Genomic DNA, 19,364 nt, shown 5'->3' on the forward strand with positions numbered 1-19,364 from the left:
TTTTCATATACCCAATTGGTTGTTCAACATACACATCTTCTTCAAGAACACCATTCAAAATTGCCGATTTCATATCCGTTTGAAAAATTTTCCATTTCATTTGGGCTGCAAGATAAATGATTAATCTAATAGTTTCCATATGGGCAGCGGGGGCAAATACCTTATCATAGTCAACTCTGGATCTTTGCTTATACCATTTAGCAACTAGCCTTGCTTTATACATTTTGATATCCCCATTAACATTTCTCTTTGTCATGTAAATCCATTTCACACCAATTTATTTGTGGCCATTAGGAAGTGTTGTAAGCTCTCATGTGTCAAGCCTTTCAATTGCTTCAATCTCTTCATCCATGGCCTTTTTCTCTTCGGGAATTTTAGCAAAAGCTACACACCGAAAGATTCTTAGATGCTCTACATTTTGCTTGTAGGAGCTCCAAGCTTTTTCGGGTGTCTTATACCATTAACCTTTTATGGGACACTTATTCAACAAATATACACACAAGCAACGACCTCGACCCAAAATTCCTTTGGCATTTCTTTTTCTTTTAACAAGCATCTTGCCATATTCAAAATAATTCTATTCTTACTTTTTGCCACACCATTTTGTTGCGGTGTGTAAGATGTGGTCATTTAGTGGCAAATTCCATGCTCTTCACAAAAATTTTGGAAAGCATTAGAATTATATTTTCCACCTCTAGCTGATCTTATCACTTTAATTTGAAAACCACTTTGTTTCTCCACAAAATCTTTGAATTCCTTAAACACTTCAAAAACTCTCGATTTTTCTTTAAGAAAATAAGCCCATGTTTTACTATTATAATCATCAATAAAGGTTAGAAAGTACCTACTTTCTCCATGTGAGATGGGCTCATGTGGTCCACACACATCCGTATGCATGAGTTGGAGATTTTGTGCTTTCCTTGATTTTCCACTCTTGAAGCTTTCTCGATATTGCTTTCCTACATTGCACCCTTCACATACTCTATCGGGTTGCTTTATCCATGGCAAACCATTCACCATTTTTGCTTTTGACAATAATTTCAAACCACCAAATTTAAGATGCCCAAAATGAAAATGCCATAACCATGAATCATCATTCAAAATAGATTTGAGGCATTTCAGATTTTCACTTTTGATATTCATTGGAAACATTCTATTCTTAGTCATAATCATTTTGGCAATCAAATTGTTTCTTTGGTCCCTCAAGTAAAGGCTACCATTTTTCATAAAAATATTATAGCCTTTTTCTAATAATTGCCCTACAATCAAAATGTCATATTTCATGTCTCGCCCATAATATATCGGAAATAAATTGATGACCACCCTTTTTCATTTTTATCAAAATTTTACATTTGCCTTTTAAAGATCTTTTTGATAAGCCTCCAAATGTTATATGCTCATGCCTTAATTCATTTAATTCCACAAACAATTCCTTTCTACCACACATGTGATTGCTTGCACCGATGTCAACAAAATTAGCTTTTTTAAATAAATCATTTTGGGAATGGTATCTACACTCGGAACTATAATGGCCATATTTTTTGCAATTATAACATTGACTAGTAGATTTTCCATATCTTGAATGATTGTATGGCCTTGAAAAGTTACCTCTTCATCGTACTCTTTGAGCTTATAGGTGGTTTTGATCTCTCACACCTACATAATTAAAATTGCATCTTCCACGTCCTCTCCTTCCATTGTCAGACCTCTTTGGCCTCTTCCTCCATGAAATTCTTCATTCTCTTCCTTCATTGTAAGCTTGTTTGTCGTACATGCTCCAATGAGTTTTGAGTCATTTTTTGCGATCTTTGTTCATGGGCTTGCAAGGAACCCATGAGTTGATCAATAGTCATAGCCTCTAAATCTTTTGATTCTTCAATGGCTACCACAATGTGCTCATACTTACGATCTAGTGATCATAGTATTTTCTCTATTACTCTTACATCATCTATATTTTCTTCATTTCTTCTCAATTGGTTTACAACAACCAAGACCCTTGAGAAGTATTCCGAAATATTTTTGGATTCATTCATTTTCAATGCCTCAAACTCGGCCCTAAGAGTTTGAAGGCACACGTTTTTCATCTTTTCAACTCCTTTGAAAGAATTTTGAAGAATCTCCCATACCTTCTATGAATTTCAGCAGAAGAAATTTTATTAAAAGTGCTCTCATCAATTCCTTGGTAAATAACAAAGAGAGCTTTCTTGTCCAATATTCTTGACTCCTTTAGAACGCTTCTTTGATTTTGATCCAAAGTGGCTTCTTCTTGTGGGGTTGACGGTTCTACATACCTATTTTCAACAATATCTCAAGCATCTTGAGACCCCAACAATGCCTTCATTTGAATACTCCAATTCTCATAGTTATCTTTGGTGAGAAGGGGATTTGTAGTTGGATCAAGGGGGTCATTCTTAAGCACTTTGACTATGATACTACTTGTTAGAAAATAGGGAGGAAGAAGGCTTACTTGAATTTGTAGTTATGCACACAAAATAGCTAAATTCAACACAATTTCTTCACTGTACTTGTATAAAAACATAGTACATGTATATATAAACCAATTAGGAGCTTTCTAGACTCTTTCTACACCATTTTAGTAAAGTTTACCCTCGTAACTTACAACCTATATGCTTGGACAAAATTACATGATTATTCAAGAAAATTCTAGACATCATTCATTCCCAGTTCTAATTTGCATGCATTTCATGCTTTGAACTCCTCTCTCTCAATCTTGGGACTTTTCTCTCTCAATCTTGGAATTCCTTTCTCTCAATCTTGGAATTGTGACCTTGGAACTCTATACAATTCTTTTACATCATTCTAAAATTACTCTTAATATAACTTTCCCAAAATGTCTCTTACATTTAAATCTAATGCTCAAAATACCCTTAAACATAATCAAGCTTATTTTTAACATCCCCCTTAAACTTGATTTTCCAACTTGGTTACTCCTAATATAAATTTTAATTTTTAAAACATATCATAGATGAACTAGGAATCAAGGGAAGAGAGAGAAAGTATTGATGCGCCAAATAGAGAGTTGAGCGGGAGAAAAGGCAGAAACAAAGAAATTTATAAAAGGGTTGCTAGACGGTGGATCGAAATCACAAATTCAACATCAAATGGCTGATAGGCAGAGTCCAAAACACGACAAGTGAGTAAGCTCGGATCATAGATTTAGGACTCGACAATAGGGCTCTGAAAACCTATTGTTGTGGTATGATGATCCGAGCCAAGTAGGATGCGACAACTGTTAAGCAGAGAGTCGAAACACGACTCGACTGAAGTTGTATCAATTGGGTGATACAACTCATCTTGAAAATTGGTGACAATGCTTCAGGGACAAGGAATGAACACAGAAAAATGAATCTGGCTCTGATGCCATGTGAAGAGCCTCAAATTTCTCTGAAGAGACTCAGTGTCCATTAAACATATGAATATAGAGACTTGTTGTTTATAGGCAAATTACAGTTCACAATAATAGAAATAAATTCTATACTATACCGACACTTACTATAAATACAAAATATTTTATCTATCCTTCCCAAATATACAGATTACAATATACACCTTCTATATTAACTTGCCTTTCACATTAACAATATAATACATACATATATATATATATATATATATATATATATATATATATATATATATATATATATATATATATATATATATATTACAAATAATTTCTATAGTAATATGATTAATATTACAATATTAGTGATATTAATTTTACCTTTCTTATACAACGGATTAAGCTTAAATAAGGGTTGCGCATGCATCTAAGCTTTACACACCTATAATAAAATAGGAAGTAAATCATTTAAGAGCAATAAAATCACAAAAATACCTCTTAATCTTATAGCAATAGTTAGGTTATTTGTATTATTAAATTTACTTTCATATTTTTGAAAAAGTGCATGATGGTGAGGAGATTCTCCAAATCCGAGCTTAATGAACTGTATAAAAAATAATAAAATTATAATATCCAATACAACCTCAGAAAGTAGGACTTGTGTGTAAGACACAAGAAAAGTACTTTGATAGTGATAGCGCCTTATCAAAATAAGGAAAGCTTCGTATCAAAACTCATAAAAAATTACAAGTCTAGAGTTTGAAAGCCTTCAAATCGATCATCTTGGCCTTGACCATTGTAGTTGAGAAAATGAATTAAAATTTTAAACCCTAAAAATAGTATATATTGTAATGCTTATTTAGATTGTCTATTTTTTAAAAAAAATAAATATTCACAGATCTTACCATTTTTTGAGTTTCAAATTTCATAGTCGACATCATAAATTAATTTTAGAGGTATTACAAAAGATTTTTGCTTCAAATTTCATAATCGAGCTCTTGTTAAGCGATGCCTGAAAGAAGATCGAAGAGAGAGGGAATAAGAAGAAGAGATCGCGCCAAGTGTCTTTTTATCTTCTATTTTTATTCTCTAAGCATTTCATTATTTCAGTTTTAACCTTCATGGTCTCATGCTTTTTATTATTTCAGTTTTAACCTTCATGCTCTCCTATTTATTACTCTCATATTTTTTATCATATTTACTCTCTCTCCCCTCTCCACGTATTATTTCTTATCTTTACTCTATTAAATTAGAAGAACATTTACTCTTTCTCTCCCCATACACACACACTCTCTCTCTTTCTCTACGAATTCTCCCCGCTCAATAGAGTCTTTCAAATCTTTACCTCTCTACATAAAAATAAACATGCACACCCTCTCACTCTCTCATTGTATTCGCTCTCTCCCCTCAATGTAATATTAATTATTAATACTAATATTAAATTTATTATGTTCAATGGTTTTGATTATGGTAATTTTTCTAGATAGCCATTATAATATTTGAAAATTATAGCATACATAAAGATCATTAACAATATTATTATTGTAATTATAACAATGCAATGAATATTATAACAACAAAAATAATTAGAACAATGATCAAATTGTATATAACAATATACAATTACATGTGATAACAGTAAATAATAGTTATAATATTTGAAAATTATAGCATATAGAAAGATCATTCACAATATTATTATTGTGATTATAACATTGTAATGAATATTATAACAACAAAAATAATTAGAACAATGATCAAATTGTATATAACAATATACAATTACATGTGATAATATTAAATAATAATTATTATGATTTTATAATAAATATTTGCTAAGGGACTATACAAATCTAATAATATTTGATAATATTTATAAAAACTATATTATTGCTGTAAACAAAATTTAAATTAAATTTTTTAATAAGTGACATAATACCTAAAAATAAATTATTAACAAACAATTATTTTTGTTATTCCTCATATTTCATGAGAATATTGTTTAACATCAAAAAGTTATAAATATAATTATAATCTTATCTTAAAACTTTTGTGACATGATTTGGAAATTACATATACTTTGAAAGAAAACATAGTATTTTACTCTTTCTTCTCTTTTATGCATTTCAATTTTCCAAAATTTTCATGTTCATATTTACATGAGTAAATAATATATTTATTATCTAAAATGCAAATAACAAAAAAGAGATGCAAAAGTTGTTATAGTAATATATATTTGCTAAGGGATTGTACAAATCCAATAATATTTGATAATATTTATAGAATATACGCTATTGTTGTAAACAAAATTTATTAATTAGATTTTTTAAAAATAAATTATTAACAAACAATTTTTTTGGTTAATTCTTATTTATCATGAGAATTATGTTTAACGTAAAAAATTTATAAATATAATTATAATTTTATCTTAGAATTTTGTGACATGATTTGGAAATTATAATTAATTTGACAGAAAACATAATATTTTACTATTTCTTCTCTTTTATGCATTTCAATTTTCCCAAATTTTTCATGATTATGTTTATATGAGTAAATAATATATTTACTATTTAAAATGTATCTAAAATGTAAATTATTAATCAAACGAAACGAGAAAAAGAAATATACTTAACCGGGAATGTAGAATATTTTCTCTAATTTTACATAATAATATTTATTTATAAGTAAATATTATATTGGATAATATAAAAATAAAGAATGTAAAATATTTTCTCCAATTTTACATAATAATATTTACTTATAGGTAAATAATATATTTGCTAATATAACTAAAAAGAATTATAATTATTTGATAAAATAATATAATTTAAAAAAAAAATAGAAAACTTATTAATAAAAAATATCAATTATATAAGTTAATAATATAGTAGTACAAGAAAAGTAAAATTTTAATACTCATTTTGGTAAATGTAAAAAAGGAAGAAGATAATTCCTTCACTATTTTTCTTTTTTACTGAAAAATATATTCATATTTAGGTTTTTGAAATTTTTAGAATAGTACTTAATAATTACAACTATAACTAAAACTACTTTCATTAATATTATTGAATGATATCATTGAAAATGCAAAAAGAAGGATAAACAAAATAATAAGTACTTGTAAATGCAAATTATAGAGGAGAATAATATAATTGAAATTCATTATCATAGGACCTTATCCTTACTATTAGGTCCGCTACACGAATCCTGTTCTGTCACTCCGCTCTATCAAAGGCCATATAATTAATCATACATAGGTCATTATATTACTTCTCCTACTTCCATCCAAATAATATAATTGAAATTATTTTTAGAAACATAGTTACCTCAAAATGCAAGTTACAGAAATTGTATAAACATATTTTGAAGAATAATATTTACTTATAAGTAATTATATATCTACTTATATAATAAATTTAGAGTATCTTCAAAGCTCATATAAAAATATAAAAAATAATTATTATCTAATAGAAGCCCTTATGTGTAAATGAATCAATTAGAATAATATTTACTCGTAAGTAAATTATATATCTACCTATGTAATAAATAGAGTATGTTAGAAACTAATATAATTAAAAATATATAAAAATAATTATTATCTAATAGAAGTCCATATAGACTCTATAATCTAATATGCCTTTTGACAATTTCATTTTAATATTAAAATTTTATTTTAATAATTAATATTTAATACACGTACCATGCATATGCATATCAATAGTTTTCGTAAAGCCCAGGAATTATAAAACTGTATCCAAGATAAAAGTATGGAGATTTGTTTTTAAATTCTCAAAATAAAATGAGATTCTTATGTAAATTTCCCTTTACTTTCTTGCTTGAAAAATATGAATAAGATGTGGCAAATGAAATATTTCCCCCGAGGGAAGGATAAGGGAAGTACTTTTACCGAAGAGAAGTTGAGCACAGATTCGATGTTTCTGGAGGAGCACACTGTGAATCTACTCCCTCGCACAGAACACTTAGGAGGATTTAAAGTCTAAAATTTTGGGAACTATATAATAATTGCTAGATTATTATTTCTAAAAGAAAATAAATTCGGATTTTGAGTTTTGTGCTTAGCTTTAAAAAATTGGTTGGGTTTTATTCAATCTCGAAGCATTGGTTTCTTCTGTCCATAGAGAGTTTACTTTGGTTTTTTTTTGCTCAAATCATTCTATGGGTTGTAAAGATTACATGGCCAAAATATGCGATCTAAAAAGTATACTAACATTTGTTTTACCCAGGGGAATAAATAGACAGTATGCTCCTGAGGGAGTAGGAAATCCTTTGGAAAAGAAAGTTTATAGACTTCAACCAAATCCACTTTTCTATCAAACCTCCAGTTTATGCGCACACATACGCAGCCCTGGGGCAGCCCTGGGGCTTTCCCCAACCCGAGAGAGAGAGAGAGAATTGGAGAGAGAGTATGGAGCTTGGATAGGCCAGGGTTGACTATATCCAATCATACATCACATCCCATGTGCATATATAATATAGATGGCCCATCACGCGAAGTTTTATTTTGGCATGACACAAAAACACCCAAGATGTGCCCATAAAAACCAACACTATAACAAGGACACTGGGCCTTAATTTTGTAACTCTTGTAAACCAAAAAGAAAAGGTTGTGGTTTGCATAAGGTTGCAAGCTTAAACAATCCGCACCTATAAATTTTATCATAAATATAATTTTGATATATAAAATTCTTAAGGTAGTCTAATTGTAAACGTTTAAACTTTAAAAATAGTTCAAATCCATAAAAATCTTGACAATGGACGGTCCACATAATGTGTTGCAAGATACACTATTTTGCGGATTTGAAATCTTTTTTTCTTTTCATATTCATACATGTCGATATCGAGATGATCAATTAGAGAGTTTTTCAACATCGAAACAACCATGGATTTTTTTAATTCTATATTTTGACGTTGCAACCTTATGTCCCCAAGAAGAAAACAATATTGGAAGCTGGACTAATCCTTGCCAAATCAATAAAGTAGTAAACTCTACAACACATCTCTCACGTGGGATAAAAGGAGTTGGGAGGCCTTGCATCAAAAGAAAGGACCACACATACCTTCATTTGCAATACAAGCAAAAGAATCCAAATAAAATTGAATACAGTTATTGCATTGAATATGGAGAGTCCAAACATTCTCATTGGATGTGTGTCATTTAGATGGTAGGCCGTTGATTTATTAAAAAATATTTGCTGGTCGTTGGCAGGTGATTTCAAAACACGGAAAATGGTAGTAGGTGTTGGCTTCCCAAGCCCTTTGTTGTGTTGCCATTGCTTTGCTTCTCAGATATCAGCCATTTTGAATTCGCCATGTTTTGGAGGATTAAAACTAAGTCTCTGGTTACTTTCCTTAACACTCACTGAAACAGTCTCTCTCATATGTATAAAATGAGCAAGTTCTTGGAGTCATGGTGCAAGAGGCGGCCTAAAACCAATCATCAACGATCATCACAGGTACCTTTTCCACCATTTCTCCAATACCCAAATGCCATTTTTGGGATCGAGATTGTATATCGAGAAAGAGAGAGAGAATCCGCCCTCCAGTTTTGAAATTTAACAAATTTTGAAAGGGATTGAGGGAGAGTGGCATTAAAACAAACTCTTTTTTTTTTTTGTTCCTTTTGTAAATAGCAGGTAGATTTCAAAGGAAGCATGGAGGAATCATTCTCAGAGAGTGAGACCAACATCATAAAAAACCATGATTTTTCTAGTGGGCTTCACTTTTGGCACCCCAACGGTTGCCATGGGTTTGTGATCTCAGAGAGTTTCAATGGTATTGAGCCAGCTTCTGGTTCGAGTTTTGCTGTTATTGCAGAACGCTCTCAGTGTTGGCAGGGCCTAGAACAGGATATCACAGAGCATGTTCTACCTAATCTTTTGTATAAGTTCACTGCCTATGTACGCATATCAGGGCCCATCAATGGAGCCACCAATGTGCAAGCGACACTGAAGCTGGAGAACCCAAATTCAAATCCAAGCTATATGTTCCTAGGAAGGTAATATACTCATGGAAACTGACTTTTATCGGATTTTTAACTGAAAGTTTCAATTTGATTAATTCATTTGTGATGATGGGTAGCTACTTTCACCTTTTGCACTAAAAATGATTGTTTTTTCAGTTTGTGCAATTTATTTGTGGCGATGGGCAATTGATTTATCAATTTGGATTTATGAGGATTTGCTTGAATTGCAGAGCACAAGTGTCGAAAGAGAGGTGGGAGAAGTTGGAAGGACCGTTTTCATTGGTGACGGTACCTGAACGTCTGGTGTTTTACTTGGAAGGGCCCAATCCTGGCATTGACATGCTCATTGACTCTGTGAAAATCTCGTGTACTGCTCAAGGAAAGTTGGAGGTATGAGTGTTCTATAGATTTGGTTAAGGCCTACTTCAATGGTCCTTGTTCTCTGCCTGCAGTATATGCACTAATTTCTGGCTGGATACTTTTTGGACAATTCTTTTGATGGTTCTCATAGCTAAGGAATGAACCACTTTGAATTTTTTGCTCTAGATATATGATAATTTGTCCTTAATTCTTTGTTGAACAATGTGGTGTTCCATTGAAATGGTTACCATAACTCAAGGAACAGATTATCTTCAACTTTATGTGTTAGATGCGAGGTAATTTGGCAGTAATTCATTGCTGGCAATGTATGTTACATTTGAGCTATCTCAAACTGCATGACGTGCTTTCATATGCTTGTTCTACACCTGTTCCACTTCCTAATCATTTCATATGTTTGTTCTACACCTATCCCACTTCCCAGTCATCTTGTTGAAGGGAATTAGTATTTCTTTGTTTCTTTTTACACCGTTTCTTAACTTTGAGTTTCATCTTTCATTATCCATATAATGAGTGGGTAAATAAACCCTAAGCCATGCTATACTTGTTCATGAAAGGAAGTGACAGGGTCCAATTTATATGAAGATGAGAACATAATTCTGAACCCACGATTCGAGAATGACCTTATCAACTGGTCTGGAAGGGGCTGCAAAATTGTGTTGCATGACTCTATGGGAGATGGAAAAGTCCTTCCCTTGGAAGGGAAGGTATTTGCTGCTGCAACAGAACGTACACAAACTTGGAATGGGATTCAGCAAGAGATCACAGGCCGTATTCAGAGAAAGCTTGCCTATGAGGTCTCTGCAACAGTGAGAATATATGGTAGTTCTAAAAATGCAGATTTGAGAGCTACATTGTGGGTTCAGAAACCAGACCTGAGAGAACAATACATTGGCATTGCCAGGTTAGGACTTTCCTTCATGTTCCGATGTGACTAAAGTAAAAGGTATTTTGGTGTTTTTATTTTATTTTTATTGGTTTAAGTTCTTGATTAAACGCTGTGTTATCAATGAAGTGTGCAGGCCTCAGATACGACCTGGTCACAGTTGCAGGGGAAGTTCCTTCTGAACGGCTATGCGAACAAAGTTATTATCTATCTAGAAGGACCACCTGGAGGAACTGATATCCTTGTAAATAGTTTGATAGTCAAGCATGCAACCAAGCCTCCTCCTACCCCACCTCCTGTCATTGAGGTAATTGCAGTGTAAACTATTTCGGATATATTGGATTACTTCTTCATGTCCTTGGTCGTTCTTCGTCATTCTTGTTCGATCTTTTGTATCCAACCAAAGTCTGTGTACAGATTTTGGGTGTTAATTTGATCTGGAGATAGTCGGATTAGGAGCAAATTGGACAGTTGTACTGCTCATACAACTTAATTACTTTCCTCACTTGATTAGTATGAAAAATATGTGGAAACAAATTCTTGACATATGGAAATGAATTAATTTTTTGTCATCTCTCTCTCTCTTTAATCTTTCAAGCTATGGCTATGATATTCTTCTTGACTATCCCTGATAATGTTACATGTATAGGTCATCCTTGTAATTGCTCCGCACTCTAGAAAATTGTACATTGGAAAACAATGGAGAGAGAGTTGATTACCTTTCCATCTTTCCCATTGTTTGTTAGTCCTGTTTCATGCTTTCTGATGCCTTTCATAGTGCTATTGATAATATTTGTGTAGTCAGTTGCCAATTCTCTATACTGGGGCATTCTTAGGCAGTCTCCTTAAGTTGGAAGGCCTCATAACTAGAAAAAATTTGTGAGGATTTGGTATCTGAAAAAAATAACATCTAAACATACCGTGAAATGTTTAGAGTTCGCCATTTATATTTAAATATGTTCATCCTACTTATTGAATTCTTTAATTCAAATATCTTGACTTTCCACCAACTGATGATGATGCTATGAAATCCATAAGCTGTCATATCTTGATTGTGAGAAATAGTGTGGTCACTGAGTTTAAGAAATTGGTCTGTTTACCAAATTATGAGTTGAGCAATATAGCTTGAGCAGAGTGAGCATTAATTTAATACAAGTGGGTGAGTGGTAACAACAGGTATTGATCACAAAGTACATCATATAGTGAAACACGAGTGGGGCAGAGGAGCAGCTTTGACTAAGGCTCAAGTCAGTAATTTTGTATGATCCTATAAGTTTGATGTCTGTTGCTTCTAGAAATTAAAGCTGGCTTATGTAGGGTCAGGAATTACCTAATTGGTGTGGGAGGGTGGCAACAATGTGTCTGTCTATTAAGGGATGTTAGCAGGGGAATATGCCATTGCGGGATCCATGGAAATTTGTGAAGTGTGGGTGGGACTCTCTAGTATTTATTATCTTGAAATCCCTCGAGGTTGGTTTTAGGTGGTTGATGAAAACAGCGTGCAGCCTCAGATACCATAGCATTGGTGAAGAACTAGCGTTAAAAGGAATAATAGTAAAAAGCTAGTGGTGTTGTTTTATGCATTTTTGGGCTGTGATTTACACTATCCAGTTCATATATAGGAAGAGGGGAGAAAGAGGGAGTTGGGGGTTGGGGGGATCCATCAGACCATCAGAGTATTGTTTAGATTCTGTAAATGGAACTGAACCTATTGATCTTCCATTTATTACACTCATTTGGAATAGTCCTATGAACAAAGCAAGTCAGTTTCGTAATTTTATTGAACCAGAAGTAGTATCCCGAAGTTTGTGAGAAGTCCCATAGCTAGCTTATGCAAATGGAACTTTTAATTGGTGTGCACAGAATTGAATTAAGAATTGGTTGGATGGAAGAACAAGGTTTCATCGAGATTGTCTTTGCGACTGATGGGTGGCTGAGCTATAACGTAGAAGGTTGGTGAGGCTTCATAATTGTAAAAAACTTCAAAAGCTAATTTAAGAAAAGTCAGAGTCTTGGAGATATATAGTACCATACTGGATATGTGACAAGGAAATATGGTAAGGGGAGCAAGGAAGTTAGTGCTGTTATCACTTTATATCAGATTGGTGGTCAGCCTTTTGGTGGTTGGAGGGATATGGGTGGGTGAGGGTGTTCAGGTAGAGAATTAACCATTTGGATGGGTAACCTGGTCATGGTTGATTTTCAAGCAATTTGGAAGTATTGTTTGAATCTGTTGTTCTACTTACTAGCCTATTGATCTAGCTTTGAATATTGGTTCTGTGGTTAGATTGTTTTGAGAGGACTCAAGAAAAGATCATGGGCAATTTGAATTTTGGTAATGCTTCAAGGGATGATGAGTCAGAGGATGTGGTGAATTTTCTTGGTTTGTTATATTTTACGTGCTATCAGTGTGACAAATTTTCTTGGTTTGTTATATTTTACATGCTATCAGTGTGATGAGACCACATGCATGTGAATGTGGCAATTATTGGGTGCTTTCTTGGTTTGATCATATCATCATGCTTTTCACGTGTTCTTGATGGTATCTTTCTTCTATTCAATTGGTGTGGCATGTCTTTGTTCACTTCAGTTGTTGGAGATAAGATCTTGGTTCACTTTAGACGTTCAGCTCTTTGGTAGTCACTTTAAAGAAAACTACTTACGACATTGAACCCCATTTTCTGAAACTTTCATGTTAATGAGTCATATAAACAATTGAGCAGCATCTATGTCCATTGTGATTTGGTAAAGAGAGTTTCTATATTTACTTTTTACCGATTTTCACTGTTAACTGGATGAGTCTGAATATTGTTGTTGACATGTAGGCAGTATATTCATTTTTTAAAAGGGGAGAGTGCTTAGAAATTAGAGTCCTTTCATAGTTGTTTTTGGTTCTTAAGGTAAAAAATTACACGACTTTTGAGGATGGAAATGGGAGGTGGGGTCTAATTGTGTAGACATGAGAGAGGAAAGATTGCTAATAGAATTTTATAACAATGTTTTGAGAGCCTTCTTTCATTCAGGGAATGTCTTGAATATGGTAAGTTGGGTTTGCAAGGTTCATTATCATCTTGGCACAATGGTGGGATATCTAAATATATAAATGTCATCATTCAAAATTTTTGCCATGTACCATTGCAGGCCATATGAAAGAAAACTGTTCGGAATGATTGTGGTTACAGGTGCTCTGTGCTAAATTTTCAGGATTCCTTCAGTTTTGAGATCCCAAATGAGGTGCTCCTATGCTTCTCCAAAGGTATTAAAGAATCTTAAATATCAAGTACAAATACTTTCAGGATCCATGATATAGGTGTGATAGAACCTAGCTGAGTTGTCCTTGGTACCACTCTAATTTAATCCCTAACTATTTTGTTGGCTAACCTACTCAAAAGGAATAAAAATGGAAAATGGGCTGTTCATTTTTCAGCTCGTTCTATATTTGTCATGGTCATTGTAGAAACATTACCAATGGTTTAGAAGGGGCCCTGTTCATCCTTCAACATTCTGGCCTTCCGTGTTTTGTTGCTAATATGTTGTGGGAATAACAAAGCTTTAGCTTGCATTTGTGCTAGTTAGAGAAAAATTATGGCATCCCTTCCTGTTCTTTTTAAAGTTTAATTTAAGGAAAAATAACAGGGAACACATTAATGGGGCTTTTTATCGCACTCCTTAGAGTCATGTTAGAAGCTCAAGGGATTGGTATTCTTCTTTGACATGACAGAACTGAAGAATTGGATGAATATATAAATTGTATGATCTCTTGCATGGCTTCCGTCTGCCAAATTGGCTTGATGGTGCAAATTAACAGATAATTCATCAGAATGAATTGGCATCAGAATTGCTCATGGACATTTCAATGCCATATCTATTATTTAGTACATGTTCGGTATGAGATGAAGACTTCCCAAGAATTCACCTATATGTCTCTGGCCTTAAGAGTGCTTAAATTTCGATTTATGGCCAGGCATACCCAGAGACTTTGTAATGCCTGACATATCTCAGTGAAAAGGAAACAATTGTTATTCAGGTTCGTTTGCGAAAGAAAGTCCGATATGTTTCTGATTTTTCTTCCTGGAACAAACAACTTTGCAATATAAAATCTCTTATTTTTTTATGGGGATAGAATCATTAAAGTTGAAACATATGCCATTTAGAAATTCGAATCAGGGTAGTGGAAAAATACATTAAATTGGAAACAATTGTTATTGGCAAAAGAAAATCCAAAATGTTTCTAATTTTTCTTCCTGAAACAAACAATTTTGCAATGCAAATCTCTTATTTTGTTATGGGGATAGAATCATTAAAGTTGAAACATAGGCCTTTAGAAATTGGAATTAGGGTAGTGGAAAATACATTGAATTGCTTGGAAGCAAAAACAGAATTCTTCCCACCTATACCAACTTTGCTTTGTAGATGATCATTACCCTTTATTTCATCCCATCGAGTGTTCAGCTAACTCTGTGCTCACAGTTGATTATCTTCACACTCATTCTTTCATGATGTTTTTCTTTTTTGTACTGTAGAAAACTCTATTTGGAGTCAATATCGTTGAGAACAGCAATCTAGACAGTGACCTAAGTGGGTGGTTTCCTCTCGGTCCATGCTCTCTCAGTATTGCAAGTGGTTCTCCTCAACTTCTTCCTCCAAAGGCAAGGGAATCTCTAGGACCAGGTGGACCCCTTAGTGGTCGCTACATCCTTGCAACAAACAGAACTCAGACATGGATGGGCCCTGCTCAAACTATCACAGATAAGTTGAAGTTATTCATGACCTATCAGGTATCTGCTTGGGTTCGGGTTGGTTCAGTTGCAAGTGGTCCTCAAAATATCAATGTTGCCCTCGGAGTAGATAATCAATGGGTAAATGGGGGTCAAATTGAGGTTAATGATGGAAGATGGCATGAGATTGGGGGGTCATTTAGAATCGAAAAACAGCCATCCAAAGTTATAGTTTATTTGCAGGGCCCTTCTTCAGGGGTGGATCTGATGGTTGCAGGATTACAAATTTTCCCTGTTGATAGGCAAGCGAGATTTAAACATCTTAAGAAACAAACTGATAAGGTAGTTTGTCAAACAACAATGGCCTTACATATACTATAGCATTATTCATACATTTTGTAACAATTCTTTAGACTAAAATATTTAAGTATAAATTTCGCTTTGTGGGTTTTTGCAGGTACGGAAGCGTGATGTTGTTATCAAATTTTCAGGACTTGATACCACTGGTTTGTTTGGCGCCTTTGTGAAAGTCGAACAGACTCAAAACAGTTTTCCTTTAGGGTCATGCATTAATAGGACCAATATTGATAATGAGGACTTCAATGACTTTTTTGTGAAGAATTTTAATTGGGCCGTGTTTGGAAATGAGTTGAAATGGTATTGGACAGAACCCCAAAAAGGAAATTTCAACTATAGGGATGCAGATGAGCTCTTAGATTTTTGTACAAGCCATGGTATTGATGTTAGAGGTCATTGTATATTCTGGGAAGTGGAAGGTGTTGTTCAATGGTGGCTGAAACCAATGAACAAAAATGACCTAATGACTGCTGTTCAAAACCGTCTTACTGGTCTCCTTACGATGTACAAAGGGAAATTCAAACACTATGATGTGAACAATGAGATGCTCCATGGCTCTTTCTATCAAGATAGACTAGGAAAAGACATCAGAGCTTACATGTTTAAAACAGCCCATCAACTCGATCCCTCTGCAATTCTCTTTGTGAATGATTATCATGTTGAGGATGGGTGTGACCCAAGATCATCGCCTGAGAAATACATTGAACAAATCCTTGATTTGCAAGAACAAGGTGCACCGGTTGGAGGGATAGGAATTCAAGGCCATATCGATAGCCCTATTGGTCCTATAGTTAGCACAGCATTGGATTCATTAGGCTTACTTGGCCTTCCTATTTGGTTCACTGAACTAGATGTATCATCTGTTAATGACCATATAAGAGCAGATGACTTAGAGGTCATGCTTAGAGAAGCCTTTGCTCATCCAGCAGTGGAGGGTATCATGCTATGGGGATTTTGGGAACTGTTTATGAGCAGAGAGAATTCTCACTTGGTTGATGCTGAAGGCAGTCTCAATGAAGCTGGTAAAAGGCTTCTTAGTCTTAAGCAAGATTGGCTTTCGCATTGTCATGGATGTATAGATGACAAAGGAGAGTTCAAATTTAGAGGTTTTTATGGGGCATACACTGTTGAAGTTACTACTCTCACAAATACTTATACTAAGACTTTTGTTGTTGACAAGGGGGATGTTCCTTTGGAGCTGACTATTTCCTTTTAATTCTTGAATGCTGGTTTCTTTCTGTTGTGTACAAATAAGGATCACCATTCATTTGTTCAGGCTCAAGGTTGTAGTCATGGAAGAAATGGTTTAGCATTTGATGACTCACTCATTGGGAGTACAGTGCTGCGCTTTGATTACTAAAATGGCTTTTGTTTACTATCCACTGGAGATAAAATTTGCGGCCCTTCATCTGTAGCATTCATGAGGCCCTTGTTTATTTGTGGCTAAGCAAAGTAACATTGGTTATATAGTCATTTGTATATTTTCATTTGTAAACCTGAATAACTACGATTGTGACTTTAAAGTTCTTCTCCATAACTCGTTTTCCCCCAATTTTATTAAAATCTTTAAATAATAAGTTTCGAAATTTGAGATTTATCACTCCCCTCATACATTCCATTCTTAACCTCAATTGCTAAGCAGATTTAGCAAATCTATATTATCTCTAACTGCTATCAATTCATAGATTCTCTCTTTCATAAGTGTAAAGAAAGTAGATTTCCAAAGATGACATTTTTGAAGAGTAGATGAAAACATTTGTTTTAGAATGGCATAATTTAGTTGGATATAAATAAAAGACTATAAATGAAAATAATTATAACAAATTATGTAAAACAAAGCTTCGATACAATTAGCTGGTTTGCTTACCATTTTAGAAAAGTGAGCATTTTGTGCATCTCTGTTTTCAATTGTGCGAGAGAAAAATTTCTGAAGTCTGGATGCTTTTAAGAGTTTATAATATAGTAAAAAGCAAAGGGAAAACTATGTGTATCATTATCTTCATAATTATCAGAGTCTTATGCCAACTATTTGAGGTCAGCTATATGAATCATAAGTCATCATATTTTTTCTTATAATTTCATCCATGTTCTTTTGAGCATTCCCCTTGATATTTTTAGAGTCTTCTGCTTGAACCAAATTGCCCTTCATAACCAATGCTATATTGGGTTTATATAGTAAATGGACAACCCACCTAAGTCTATTGTCCCTCATCTTATCACCTATTGAAGCCAAATAACCCCTTATAATATTATAATCCAAAATAACCTCCTAGATTATGGAAAGCCTATAGATGCCCTGCAAATTAAAAGAAAATGATATTTAAGCCCTTCTTGACTAATTTCATTTTCTAAATTACGAGACTTATCCTTTTTCTTTTATTAATAACTTGATCATATAAATGAAGTTCGTGATGCCTCTTTTAACCTATATGCAAGGTACACATAATGAAAGAAAGTTGGGGGTTGAAGGCAGGTTGCTGAAGAGAGAGAGAGAGAGAAGTTAACTGGTGATGAAGAAAGAGAAAAAGTTGGGGGTTGAAGGCAAGTTGCTGAAGAGAGAGAGAGAGAGAGAGGGAGGAAGAGGTTAACTGGTGATGAAGATAGAGAGAAAGGGGGGGAATTGTTTGAGGTTTGGATGATAGATTCATTAGAAGAAAAAAAAGAGTAAATATTATAATTTGGATAATAGAAAAAGTGAGGGGTTAAATGTTATTTTTTTTTTACTTGGAGGGAGTCCATGGGATTTCTAAAGATGTAGGGGTTTATTTGAGATTATGATTCTAGAGAGTACGGTATACATATTTTTCTTTGAAGTAAAACATACTAATTAGTTGATTAGTTGTGGAATTGTAAATCCTCAAATTTGATACTAATATGTTTATTATTTTTATTATGGGTTTTATTAGTATACTCCCACACATGTATTATTTTTTTAATGTACTTAATATTTTTGGACATCCGTTATCCTTGCTTTGTAATTCAAAAGTCTTAGAGGAAGGACATTTTTTTCATTAGGAGGGGCAGACTAGATCATATTATAAGAACTCGTGGCATTCTATTAGTTGTTAAAAAATAATTAATACTCTATATAGGTGATATTATACATTGTGTTGATAATGTCGTTCTCCATTATATGGATATCATTATCTTTTCTACTCTTAATTCTTACTGAGGCAACACCTCTCAAGAATACTTCTTTCTCTGCTGAATTGTGTCTATTTGAAATGTGCGACCCCTCTTCAATCGAGAAGTCCCCTTTTATACTGCTAAACTATGGTTTTCCAAGGGATAACCACACATTTCCCATCTTCAAATCTTCATCCTTCATCTTCATCTTGGATTTATCTATTCATTTGAATCACAGAGTTTGCAGGGCATAGTCCTTATCTTCATAATGTTATTTATCTCTTGTGTTTATCTTTTCACGCTGGTGATTTTATTACTAGACTGTTGACGCAGATACAATTGCAGGCACTTGTCTTTGAATTTCAAACTTTTGAATCTTATGGTCTCACAGAACCAAAATCAGGGATTCGTTAGTGTTGTTAGTGGGCTACAATCACTTCCGTTGTTCAACTCAATCCATGCTATACTTTTTAAGGGTGATAAAGCAAGGAGCCAAGAGTTCAACAATACTGATATTATGAGAGAATTTCTTATTTCGAGGAAACAATTCCT

General features: G+C 33.5%; 1 protein-coding gene across 9 annotated transcripts; it reads left to right on the forward strand.

The window, feature by feature from the left end:
• Nucleotides 1-8,450: 8,450 nt before the first annotated feature.
• Nucleotides 8,451-17,209, forward strand: LOC18438617 (endo-1,4-beta-xylanase 1). Of its 9 annotated transcripts, none has more exons than XR_016046443.1 (8): nt 8,451-8,838; nt 9,019-9,380; nt 9,578-9,737; nt 10,283-10,629; nt 10,741-10,918; nt 13,794-13,867; nt 15,135-15,671; nt 15,787-17,209. XR_016046443.1 is itself a non-coding variant. In XM_020670083.2 (7 exons), exons 2-7 carry the CDS (start codon nt 9,037-9,039, stop codon nt 16,900-16,902), a joined length of 2,682 nt encoding a protein of 893 aa, XP_020525742.2. In that variant the 5' UTR covers nt 8,794-8,838; nt 9,016-9,036; the 3' UTR covers nt 16,903-17,209. The 9 variants fall into 9 exon arrangements, 4 of the variants coding, with proteins under 4 accessions (XP_020525742.2, XP_011625092.3, XP_088710576.1 ...); XR_016046441.1 differs by having other exon boundaries at nt 13,816-13,867; XR_016046442.1 differs by having other exon boundaries at nt 8,486-8,838; nt 9,016-9,380.
• Nucleotides 17,210-19,364: the final 2,155 nt, after the last annotated feature.

Source organism: Amborella trichopoda, chromosome 12, assembly GCF_054954075.1.
Source record: "Amborella trichopoda isolate Santa Cruz 75 chromosome 12, AtrichopodaSantaCruz75HAP2 v2.0, whole genome shotgun sequence".
NCBI lineage: Eukaryota > Viridiplantae > Streptophyta > Magnoliopsida > Amborellales > Amborellaceae > Amborella > Amborella trichopoda.

Coding starts and splice junctions, on each gene's coding strand:
- LOC18438617 (XM_020670083.2), top strand. CDS start 9,037: ATGGAGGAATCATTCTCAGAGAGTGAGACCAACATCATAAAAAACCAT. Junction 9,381..9,577: donor AGCTATATGTTCCTAGGAAG/GTAATATACTCA, acceptor CTTGAATTGCAG/AGCACAAGTGTCGAAAGAGA. Junction 9,738..10,282: donor CTGCTCAAGGAAAGTTGGAG/GTATGAGTGTTC, acceptor TGTTCATGAAAG/GAAGTGACAGGGTCCAATTT.